The following is an 11,437-nucleotide window of genomic DNA, read 5'->3' as shown; positions in this document are numbered from 1 at the left end:
GATATATAAAAACAATGTGCATTAACTGCCGAAACCATCTAAAAAGAGTTTGGTCTTAACTCTTGTTTTAAAAATGGTGACAGTGGGGGAGTTTTTGATGGTCTCTGGAAGCTGGTTCCAGAGATGGACACCTAGTGGCTAAACGCTGCTTCACCCTGCTTTGTTCTGACGGTCGGTTTCAGTAGTAATTGTTTATGTTGTGATCTAAGGGACCTTATTTGGGAATATTGCTTAAACATGTCATGTAAGTAGTTTGGCCCAACCCCCTTCAAAGACTTAAAAACAAGCAGAAGTGCTTTAAAATCTATTCTGTGATGTAGGTAGAAGCTGATCTTCTACCACATTTGCGTTATGCAACATCAAAGCGTTCTCCGTCACCCAGCCTTGGTAAAGTAGGTGGTGGTTGTGGACTGGTAACCTGCCCGCTGGTTCTGTGGTTTCTCACCTTGTCAATGAAATGGGGTTAGTGTGACACAGCCTCGCCCCTCCCCGAAGCCAGCAGAAGTGACTGATAGCCAAACATGCTAACGCTCAGCACTTCATCGTGCTAATTATTCGTACCTCTTCCACTAACGAGAAGTACGGTGTGACAAAATGTCAAGGTGGTTCCTCTTGACTAAAGAATGAGGAATGGAACATAGAAGTACGTGACTGTATACAGTGTTCAAAAGAGAAGCAGTAGCGCGTGTATATATATATATATTTTTTTTAAATAGGAGTAAGGGATCGAAATCAACATTGTGATGGTGTCTGTGATTCTATTGAATCATGAAGTTGTGACTAACTTAACTTTGTCTTCAGTTACCAAACCAAGGCGTATCCCTGATGGTAGCTCAGTAAATACTAGAATCATTAGTTGATCTTCGATATGTGCCGATACCATTATTTCCTTCACGATACCGAATCCGATTCCTGAACCTGGGTATTGTCCGAGACAGAGTGTATTCCGATACAGCATCTAGGATTGTTACCACTCACAGCACTTGTTCTCATTGAAGGGTTCTCATACGACGACAACGATATCAATTCAGTTCAAACGCACGTAGGTCGGACGTGTCGCGTTTCCCATTCCGACTTTCCACCTCGGACCGTTAACGACCGCAGCATAACAGCGTCGTGTTTGTGAGGTCCTCTGTGTAGTGAACGAGTCATGTGACGGTACCGGATCAGCTCATGGACTTGCGTACTCGCCGATACCCAACACTGTATTTTAGGCTGTATCGGAGGAATTTCCGATGCTGGTATCGATACCAGAACGATTATATACTAGGTAACACTAGCATGGTATCTAATCAACCTTTAACCAGTGTCTCCGTAAAGGAGGAGCCAGCACGATGGACGACAACACCCTCAACGGGACGGAGCTCAACGCCAGCGACCCGTACGACTACGACTACGACATCAGAGAGCTCAACGTCAACGAGACCGACTACAATCTCACAGCGCTGTGTCCCATGAGCAACAACAGTAGGGTGGAGTCGGCCGTGCGGCCGTACCTCCACCCCCTCATCTGCGCGCTGGGGCTGGCGGGGAACGGCCTGGTCCTCCTCACCTACGCCTTCTCCCGCCGGCCGCGCTCCCCGACCGACGTGTACCTGCTCAACGTGGCCGTGTCCGACCTGCTCTTCGTGGCGGCGCTGCCCCTCATCACCTACAACGAGCTGTGGGCGTGGCCCATGGGCACGGCGGCCTGCAAGCTGCTGCGCGGCGCCTACAGCGTCAACCTGTACAGCTGCATGCTGCTGCTGGCCTGCGTGGCGGCCGACCGCTACCTCGCCATCGTCCACGCCCCGCGCCGCCTCCGCCTGCGCTCGCTGCTCTACAGCCGCGCCGTCTGCGCCGCCGTCTGGGTCCTGGCCCTCGCCTGCTCCCTCCCCACCGTCCTCTACCACCAGGCCTACCGGCCCTCCCACATGACGTGGGTGACGGGGGAGGGCGAGGGCGGCGGCGGCGGCGGCAGCGGCGGCGGCGAGGACGGCGAGGACGGCGAGGACGGCGAGGACGGCGGCGGCGGCGGCGGCGACCCGGTCTGCTCCCTGCGGTTCTCGGACCCCCGGACGGCCCGTCTCATGAGGGTCCTGGTGCCCGGCGCCCAGATGGCCGTGGGCTTCCTCCTGCCGCTGGCGTTGATGGTGTTCTGCTACGCCCAGGTGGTGGCGCGGCTGCTGCGCGCCCACACCTTCCAGCGGCACCGCGCGGTCCGGGTGGTGCTGGCGGTGGTGGCGGCGTTCCTGGCGTGCCACCTGCCCTACAACGCCGCGCTGCTGTGCCAGACGCTGGGCCTGTTCCGGGAGCAGAGCTGCCGGGAGGCGGAGGTGGAGCAGGTGGTGCTGACGGTGACGGAGTCCCTGGCCTTCCTCCACTGCTGCGTCAACCCGCTGCTCTACGCCTTCCTGGGGGTCAAGTTCAGGAGCAACCTGAAGCGGCTGGGGGCGCGGCTCTGGGGTCCGCGCGGCAGGAGTGCCCGACGCGGCCTCCCCTCCAGGGCCGCCTCCGACTCCTGCGCCTCCTCCCGCCGCTCCGTCACCAGCACCTCCTTCGACATCTGACGGAGGCCCCGGGGTCCGGCTGAACCGACCCAAGGCGCCTCGGGACGGCCGAACCAGCTGGCTCGGAAGGACTCTGAGTCACACAGCAGCCTGAGGCCTCTGCTCCCCAGTCCAACCAGTCTGAGACCCCAGTCCAACCAGTCTGAGACCCCAGTCCAACCAGGCTGAGACCCCAGTCCAACCAGGCTGAGACCCCAGTCCAACCAGTGGCTGTGTGTTTATAACCCACCCCCATTGGTCCATTACTCAGTCCAGCCCTTGTAATCATTACTATAATGTTATATTATTATCACATAACGTTGAATGAGAATCAAACTCTTGTACGTTTAGAAAGATTCATTAGTATGTTGACGTCGTGTGTTGATATGGCCTACGTTCAAACGTTGACATTATTTTCTAAATGTCCATGGCTAAGTGGCCACTAGGTGGCGAGACCTCCGTTGGCGATGGCGACAGGTTCACTGTATCCATGGCAACAGCAAAACCAATCCGCTCCCAGAAAACCCGCCCCTGCCCTTAAGAAGTAGCATTTCTCAGCAAATTAGAACCGTTGCGTGTGATTTAATGTAGACCTACCCTTCCCTTTATCAACGGGGCATGAAATCAAAATATGTAAATCATTTGATATGATGTTCAGATCTAGACAGTTTCATGTGATAAAGTGAAATATGTGTGATAAACCTCTCAAATAGATGTTTTTTTTATAACCACCAGAAGATGGCTCTGTTGCCTCGACTACAATGTTACTGAACTACGTCCTTAGATTCTGTATTTAGGGTCTTCTTACGAAATTGAACATAAAAAAATATCAACTTGGTAATTAATCCAAATATTAAAAAAACGAAAGATAAAAGTAATCTAAAAACAAGGCATTACAAACTTTCTTCTGATGATGATTTTCCTCTAGTTTGTACATTTTCTGAGGGTTGTTTGAATTCTTTAAAGACGCAGTATGCAGTCTCCTTATCGGCCGCAGACGCGTCCCGTGGAGACACAGCCTCCTTAACTCTCACCCAGCTGGTCTTGTCAGAGACCAACGGACCTTCATATCTTAGAACAAAAATGTAGAAGCCCTTTCTCTGGGTCTAGGACTGTGGTGAGGCTGTGGTTCGACCGGATCGGAGAGTTTTCACTGTTCAGCCGGTTTCTCCAGAAAAGGACGTTACACACATAAACAGACATGCTGGGTCCTGCTGCATCTCCATGGAAATAAACCCCGGGCGGTCCGTCTCCATGGAAACGTAGCTTACCGCCTGGGGTTCAAACAAAACACCAAAGTAGTAAACACAGCGGATGTTTCCAGTAAAGGGTTTTTTTTATTTCCAGGCTACATTGGCGAACGCTAAATGACATTCCCTCGCTCAAAGGCCTCGCTGAAGAAGAGTAGAAGAGTTGGCACGTTAGTCGTAGAAAGATAAGAAGTTTAGACATTCAAACAAACAGGAACGCTATTGGTCATAATCGACCAATAGGGAACCTCGGAAGAGAGAGAGGGCGGAGCTGTGTTAGAACCCGCCACTTTTCGTGTTCGGCCACATTAACAGGAGCAGGACTTTTCTGGTGCGTATTTCCCAGGATGCGCTAAAGAAGGTGATCAGGACACGCTGATCTGAACCAAAGGAACCAAACCGTTACCACTTCTAAGATAATGTTAGCTAGCAAGCACAGGCTTGGCTCGTGGTTAGCGTGTAGCATCCCGCCAAAAAAACCGAAGTCGACAACACGACGAATGGGGTTTGTGTTACGTATGATGGGGGGTTAGTGATATTGTGGTTAAGGTTAGGGGGGTTAGTTATAGGGGGGTTAAGGGTAGGGGGGGTTAGTGTACTGATATGGGGGTTAGGGGTAGGGTGTTAGTGATAGGGAGATTAGTAATAGGGGAGGTGAGTGATAGGGGGGTAACTGATATGGGGGTAGGGGGTTATTGATAGGGGGATTAGTGTTACAGGGACTGCACCAGAGAAGTCGTACTCCAGAGAACACGAAGCAGCAGAAACATTCATAAAGTCAAACAGTCTAGACGTCATGGAGGGTCATAGTGCAGCAGTGCCTTGCTACACGGCACTGTGGAAGATTCCCTTCGCCCATTGACTGAGCATGCGTACTCAAGTCAAGGAACAGTTATAAAGTTCCCTATTAAGCATTGAGACCTACAGACCAGTGAATCAGTCCTACTGGACCGAGTTCGGTGTTTTATAGTCGGTTCTATCGGTGCTGCGTGGCGGTTCAGTCTGATTGGCCGAGAGAGAGGACGAAGGGGACCAGCGCCCCGCGGGCTCCGGCCGGGGTCTCGAGGACCTCCGGGAGGAAGCGCTCCCGGCCCCCGCCCACCTCGAACTGCAGCACGTGGGACCTGTTGACGCAGAAGATGCGGTCCCCCAGCACGGCGCAGCGGAACGGCTGCGCGGCTTCGAGCGCATGGGACGCGCCGTCATGCCACGCCCTCACCACCGTGTTGTACTTGCAAACGTTCACGCTGCCGTGCGCGCGGTTTACGTCGAAGCGGTAGATTGAGCTCCCGTGCGCCACCATGTCCGTTGACTTCTTCCGGCTGTCGTTGAAGGCGCACTCCTCCCACTCACCGCGCCGCGCGTCGAGGCGCAGCAGGCGGTAGAAGAGCGAGCCGCCGGACACGAACAGGTCCCCCCCGCACGCCGTCGCCTCGTGCGCCACCGCGAACGCGCCTCTGGGCAGCGCCGCCACGGGGGTCCAGCGGTCCACGCGCGGATCGTAGCGCTCCACCGTGAACAGGCACTCTCCGCCCACCGCGAACAGGTGGCCGTCCACGGCTACGAGCTTAAGCTGAGCGCGCGCCTGCGCCAGGGGGCGTGCCTCACTCCAGGCGTCTGTCAGCGGGTTGTAGCAGAAGACGCGGTCCGACGCCCTGCTGCCGCCGCCCCCCCTGACCAGCCCCCCCGCCACGAACAGGTAGTTGTAGAGCGTGCACATGCCCGCGCCGCGCGTGCTCACCTGCTCCGGCAGCGCGGTCAGCGCGCGCCACTCCTTTGTCTGCTCCTCGTAGCAGAAAATGTGACGTCGGTGTTGCGGCGGGTCCTCCGGGGACGGGCTCGACCCCGGGGGGCTCTGGGGCTCCAGGGGGCTCTGGGGGTCCAGGGGGCTCTGGGGTCGGCTGCTGTCCCGGCTGGGGGGTCTGCTGCCGCCCCCCAGCACCCGGTCTTGCGCCTCGTCGACCTCCGCCACGGCCAGCAGCCTCTTGCCGCCCAGGCGCCGCGCCAGCACGCGCTCCCGCTCCCCCGCCGTGAGGCGCCCGTACACCGCGGGGGTCCGCAGCACCGCCAGGAAGTGGTCGCTCATGAAGGCGTAGCAGCGCTCCTTCAGGTCCAACAGGCCCTGCCTCTTGGCCAGAGACAGTCGCTCGTAGCAGTTCTCCGACGTAAGGGGCGACAGCTCGTCCAGTTCTGCGGGGTTCTGCGGGGCGGGGAGAGTCCCCCCCGGGACCCGGTCGCTGCTCACCAACATGCGTGCTTCAGGGAGCAGAACGAGCCCAGAGTGTGACCGATACGCCCCGGTCCTCCCTCCCTTCAACGCCTCACGCTCCCCGCCGGACTCTGTTCGCTCTGACGCGGTCCACGCGCGGTTCCATCTCCCGCTACACACGCAGACTCTCCCGGGTCGGACTGGGCTGAACCCCGCCCCCCTGGCTCCTCCTGCTCCTCCTGCCCGCTGCACTGCTGTATCAACAGCCTGGGAGGAGAACAGTCCCTCCTCCTGCTGCTCCTCCTCTTACTCCCCTCTCTCTCTCTCTCTCTCTCTCTCTCTCTCTCTCTCTCTCTCTCTCTCTCTCTCTCTCTCTCTCTCTCTCTCTCTCTCTCTCTCTCTCTCTCTCTCTCTCTCTCTCTCTCTCTCTCTCTCTCTCTCCTCCTGCTCCTCTTCCTCCTCCTCCACCTCCTCGTGCTCGTTCAGCCATGATCGTGGGAACGGCGGGAGAAGCTGTTAGGTTTCGTCACCGTGCGACACGCAGAGAACTGCAGGTGTCTTCACCTGCCCGCAGCTCGCAGCGTTTTACTACAGCAGAGTGACACCTGGAGGACACGTGATCAACCAGATCAAAGCAGGCCTGAATAGACAAGAGTTTATAATACAATAGAGTAGACTAGAACTTAGCATAATAGAGTATATATAATAGAGTTGAGTACCGCACAATATAATGGTGCAGAACCAAATATAATAGAATTTATAGAATATATAACAGAATAGATCATAATTATATATAATACAGTACAATGTTAATGAGCAGAGTAGACTAGAATATATCATAATACAATAAAGGCGAGTATAATGTAATGCAATATAATACAATGTAAATTAAAACAAGAGACTAGAATGATCATCATAGAGTAGAGTCTAATATGCAACATCAAACCCAATCTGATATTCTCTCTCTCTCTCTCTCTCTCTCTCTCTCTCTCTCTCTCTCTCTCTCTCTCTCTCTCTCTCTCTCTCTCGCTCTCTCGCTCTCTCGCTCTCTCGCTCTCTCGCTCTCTCGCTCTCTCTCTCGCTCTCTCTATTCAGGTCCACGGACAGCGTCCAGGTGTCTGCGAGCCCTTGTATCTCGTCTCGCGCACCTCGATCATAACGAAATGATAAATTACTCTTGATATTTGACGTAGGTCGGATGCATTGAATTATTCAATTAATTACATTAAATCAAATATATCATAAGTTAAAAAAATAGATTAATTATTAATTATTATTTATTGGTGATAACGGCCTAAACGCCGCCGTCCACCTCTAATGACGTCATGAGGAGCCGACCGCAGATGAGGAGGTCTCAGGTCGGTTAAATTTTTTCTTTTGAACGGATGTAGATCTGTTTATTTGTTAGTTGGATTGTTTCAAGTCTAGATTTTTCTTCATTTATTATTCTTGATATAAGATTGACTTGAATATCGAGGCCTATTTAATCACATTTCATGTTGTGTTTGAGCAACACGTTTCAAACGTCCGCGTCGTAGTAAAGTCCGCTGCAGTGACGCAGTGTGACCGCTAGATGGCAGTCTACTATCATTTATTACTATAAATTGTATTATATATGATTATATATTGTATTATTATATCTTTTTATATATTCAGCATTATTATTTGTTACTAAATAGGCCTACTGTATTATTGTTACATAATTATAACACCGACAAGTAGCCTAGAACTACTGATACTGATTATTATCCTAGTTATCTTTGTTGTATTCGGGGAATGGGTTAATCCAGTGATTGTTCGGGCTTTGCACTTGGTTCTATTGACATCCTTACTGTACCAAACGCTTTGTATAAAAGCGTTTGCTAAATGCCCTCAACGTGAATGTAACTGTTCTGATAATGCGAGCATCCTACCTAGACCATACCACTGTTATATCTCCGTCTGGTTCAATACAGGTTTATCTTAAACATCCTTTGCATTATTAATATTACTGTCCTACCATACTAGTTTTACTTGTTTTACCGCCCAGTACTACAACTAAGTTGACCAAACTCTTTTTAAAATACTTCATTAACATGACGTTGGAGCAGCTGCGATGTCAGTAATGTGCCCGCTGCAGTACCGCAGTGTGGCTCATGGATGGCGCCAGTGCCCAGACCTCTTCTTAGTTCCTTAATTATTCGATTATATTTTAACTCAGCTGGGGGCATCATGCACATTGTGTGTGTGTGTGTGTGTGTGTGTGTGTGTGTGTGTGTGTGTGTGTGTGTGTGTGTGTGTGTGTGTGTGTGTGTGTGTGTGTGTGTGTGTGTGTGTGTGTGTGTGTGTGTGTGTGTGTGTCCAAATACATCACTAATCAAATGGTGATAGATCGATACACATACCAATACTCCCTCCCTGAACGTCCATAACTATCGAAGATATTTATGTATCGATAATCTAAATACCCAGATGGATCTTGTAGTCCCTGTGAGCTTCAAGCTTGGGTCAAGAGTTCATCTCTCTGATTAACCAATCAGATCCGGCTCCTACCCTTCCAGCCCGCCTCCCCTCTCCTCAGGACCAATCAGAGTCCAGTTCTCTGTCCATTAGCACTGGTGAAATGCCTCGCAGCTGGAGGGGAGCGGGTTCCGTGAACACCCGTCCTCGGATCGTTAGCCGCCGATCACCGACGCTAATGATTGGGCTAATGGTTTTGTTTTAGCGTCGGCTGAGCATGACCACTACAGTTAATCAATCACCCATCAGCTAATCAATCACCCAGCAGTTAATCAATCACCCATCAGTTAATCAATCAACCACCAGTTAATCAATCACCCATCAGTTAATCAATCAACCACCAGTTAATCAATCCCTAATCTGATCAACCGGCCGTCGGCCTGGAGAGACGCTGCCGAACAAGAAACCCCCGGCCAGGAAGCCCCGAGGCATGATGGGAAGTGGCGTGTGCTGACTTCCTGTCAGGACGGAGCGCGGCCGCGTCTCCAGGCCGGCTAATTGGCTCCTTGAGGTCCCGGAGGAGTCGGAGTGCATCATGGGTAACGGCGTTTGACGAGCTCTCTCGTTACGTAACCGGACCCTCGTTAGGGCTCAGCTCCTCCTCCTCCTCCTCTGGTCTCCTCCTCCTCTCCTCCTCCTCCTCCTCTCCTCCTCCTCCTCTCCTCCTCCCCCTCTCCTCCTCTCCTCCTCTCCTCTCCTCCTCTCCTCCCCCTCCTCCTCCTCCTCCTCTCCTCCTCCTCCCCCTCCTCCTCCCCTCCTCCTCCTCTCCTCCTCCTCCCCTCCTCTCCTCTCCTCTCCTCCTCCTCCTCCTCCCCCTCCTCTCCTCCTCCTCTCCTCTCCTCCTCCTCCCCCTCCTCCTCCTCCTCCTCTCCTCCTCCTCCCCCTCCTCCTCCCCTCCTCCTCCTCTCCTCTCCTCCTCCTCCCCTCCTCTCCTCCTCCTCCTCTCCTCCTCCCCCTCTCCTCCTCTCCTCTCCTCCTCTCCTCCCCCTCCTCCTCCTCCTCCTCTCCTCCTCCTCCCCCTCCTCCTCCCCTCCTCCTCCTCTCCTCTCCTCCTCCTCCCCTCCTCTCCTCTCCTCCTCCTCCTCCTCCCCCTCCTCTCCTCCTCCTCTCCTCTCCTCCTCCTCCCCCTCCTCCTCCTCCTCCTCTCCTCCTCCTCCCCCCTCCTCCTCCCCTCCTCCTCCTCTCCTCTCCTCCCCCTCCCCTCCTCTCCTCTCCTCCTCTCCTCTCCTCCTCCTCCCCTCCTCTCCTCTCCCTCTCCTCCTCCTCCTCCTCCCCCTCCTCCTCCCCTCCTCCTCCCCTCCTCTCCTCCTCCTCCTACAGAGAGGCTGCCAGGAGGAGGCTCCCTGGCTCAGCGCGGTGGATCTCCTCCTCCTCCTCCGGTCGAGGAGCAGTTATTAAACCAGGGTTATTAAATACCGTTCTTCAGAGAGAGGAGGAGCTGAGGCAGCCCAGCCGGGAGGAGCAGCGATTGCTCCCGGATGATCGGGACTCATACCCGTGTTTACTGAGAGGAACTGTTCATTATGTTGCTAATTCATCCTACTCCGCCGCCGCCCCCATGGCAACACCGCGCGGTGATTAGTGAAGCAGGGGCGGGTCTGTGAGGGGGTCCGCGGGCGGAGACCCCCGAGGCCGGGATCCTGCGGGTCCTTGGGATGGTGTTTGCTCTTTAATTAAGAGAAGGAGTTTATAAATAGCTGGCGGCCCATCTGTGATCCTGAGCTGCTGGATACCCATGGAGGTATTCTGGTCTGACTCTACGAACCAGAGCCCCCCCCCCCCCCCCCCCCGCCCAGACCACAGCCCCCACCCCCCCTCCTGCCGTCCCCGGGAGGTTGATATTAATAAACTGCCTCAGGCGTGGGAGGGTACTGCTGCCGGCCTTCCTGATGAGCCAATCAGATGGCCCGTCTCCTAAGTGATCGTTAGAAGGGGGATTATTCTGGTGACTCACTACTGGAGTCTGTGGTGTTGGTTTATGGTTCAACAAGAGGGGACTGAATTATGGGGGGGGGGGGGTGATAGAAGAGAGACAGAATGATGGAGGGGTGATGGAGGAGAGACAGAATGATGGAGGGACGATGGAGGAGAGACAGAATGATGGAGGGATGATGGAGGAGACACAGAATGATGGAGGGATGATGGAGGAGAGACAGAATGATGGAGAGGGTGATGGAGGAGAGACAGAATGACAGAGGGGTGATGGAGGAGACACAGAATGATGGAGAGATGATAGAGGACAGACTGAAGTGTAAAGAAGCCTTCCCGTCGGTCTGTTCTGTGTTTCAGGCTCTTTTATATTCACAGTTTGCATCATTTGTTTTGTGAGAGTCTGTCTGCGTTCTTTCATGTTGCTGTGTTTCATGTGCATGTTCACACTGGGAGACATCGTTAGGCACACACACACACACACACACACACACATATACACACACACACACACACACACACACACACACACACACACACACACACACACACACCCTCTCTCCGAGCATATTGAACATGAAACACACACGCATGTCGAACATGAATCGCGTGTGTGTCTGAACCACCCAGCGTGACGGACCCGTCCCGTGGCGCGCGGGGGGGGGGGGGGGGCCGTCAGGCTGGGGGTGCAGGTGGGTCTGTCGCCGCTGGTTACCGTCTGCTTGATGACCGCCCTGCGTGGAGGTGTGTCCTCGTTACGGACCAGACAGACGAGACGTCAGAGGAGCTGGACTCAGGTCTGGACCCCGCCCGCTGCTCACAGCGCTGTACTGCCTGGTTCAGAGTCCTCTCTACTGGGGTAGTACTGGGGTAGTACTGTGGTACTGGGGTAGGACTGTGGTAGTACTGTGGTACTGGGGTAGGACTGGGGTACTGTGGTAGTACTGTGGTACTGGGGTAGTACTGTGGTACTGTGGTAGGACTGTGGTACTAGGGTAGTACTGTGGTAGTACTGTGGTAGT

The 11,437-nt window shown here is 53.9% G+C and overlaps 2 protein-coding genes across 2 annotated transcripts; one reads left to right on the top strand and one right to left on the bottom strand.

The window, feature by feature from the left end:
- The first annotated feature begins 1,454 nt into the window (after nt 1–1,454).
- Nucleotides 1,455–3,244, top strand: ccr6a (chemokine (C-C motif) receptor 6a). The gene has a single exon (XM_030345218.1). The coding sequence runs from the start codon at nt 1,455–1,457 to the stop codon at nt 2,547–2,549; it is 1,095 nt and encodes a 364-aa protein (XP_030201078.1). The 3' UTR covers nt 2,550–3,244.
- Nucleotides 3,245–3,841: 597 nt separating this feature from the next.
- On the bottom strand, nt 3,842–6,322 carry LOC115534304 (kelch repeat and BTB domain-containing protein 11-like). Its single transcript, XM_030345194.1, has one exon. The coding sequence runs from the start codon at nt 6,027–6,029 to the stop codon at nt 4,776–4,778; it is 1,254 nt and encodes a 417-aa protein (XP_030201054.1). The 5' UTR covers nt 6,030–6,322; the 3' UTR covers nt 3,842–4,775.
- Nucleotides 6,323–11,437: the final 5,115 nt, after the last annotated feature.

Source organism: Gadus morhua, chromosome 21 (genome assembly GCF_902167405.1).
Source record: "Gadus morhua chromosome 21, gadMor3.0, whole genome shotgun sequence".
Taxonomy (NCBI): Eukaryota; Metazoa; Chordata; class Actinopteri; order Gadiformes; family Gadidae; genus Gadus; species Gadus morhua.
The sequence above is the reverse complement of the archived record's forward strand: the minus strand, read 5'-3'. Positions and strand labels throughout refer to the sequence as shown.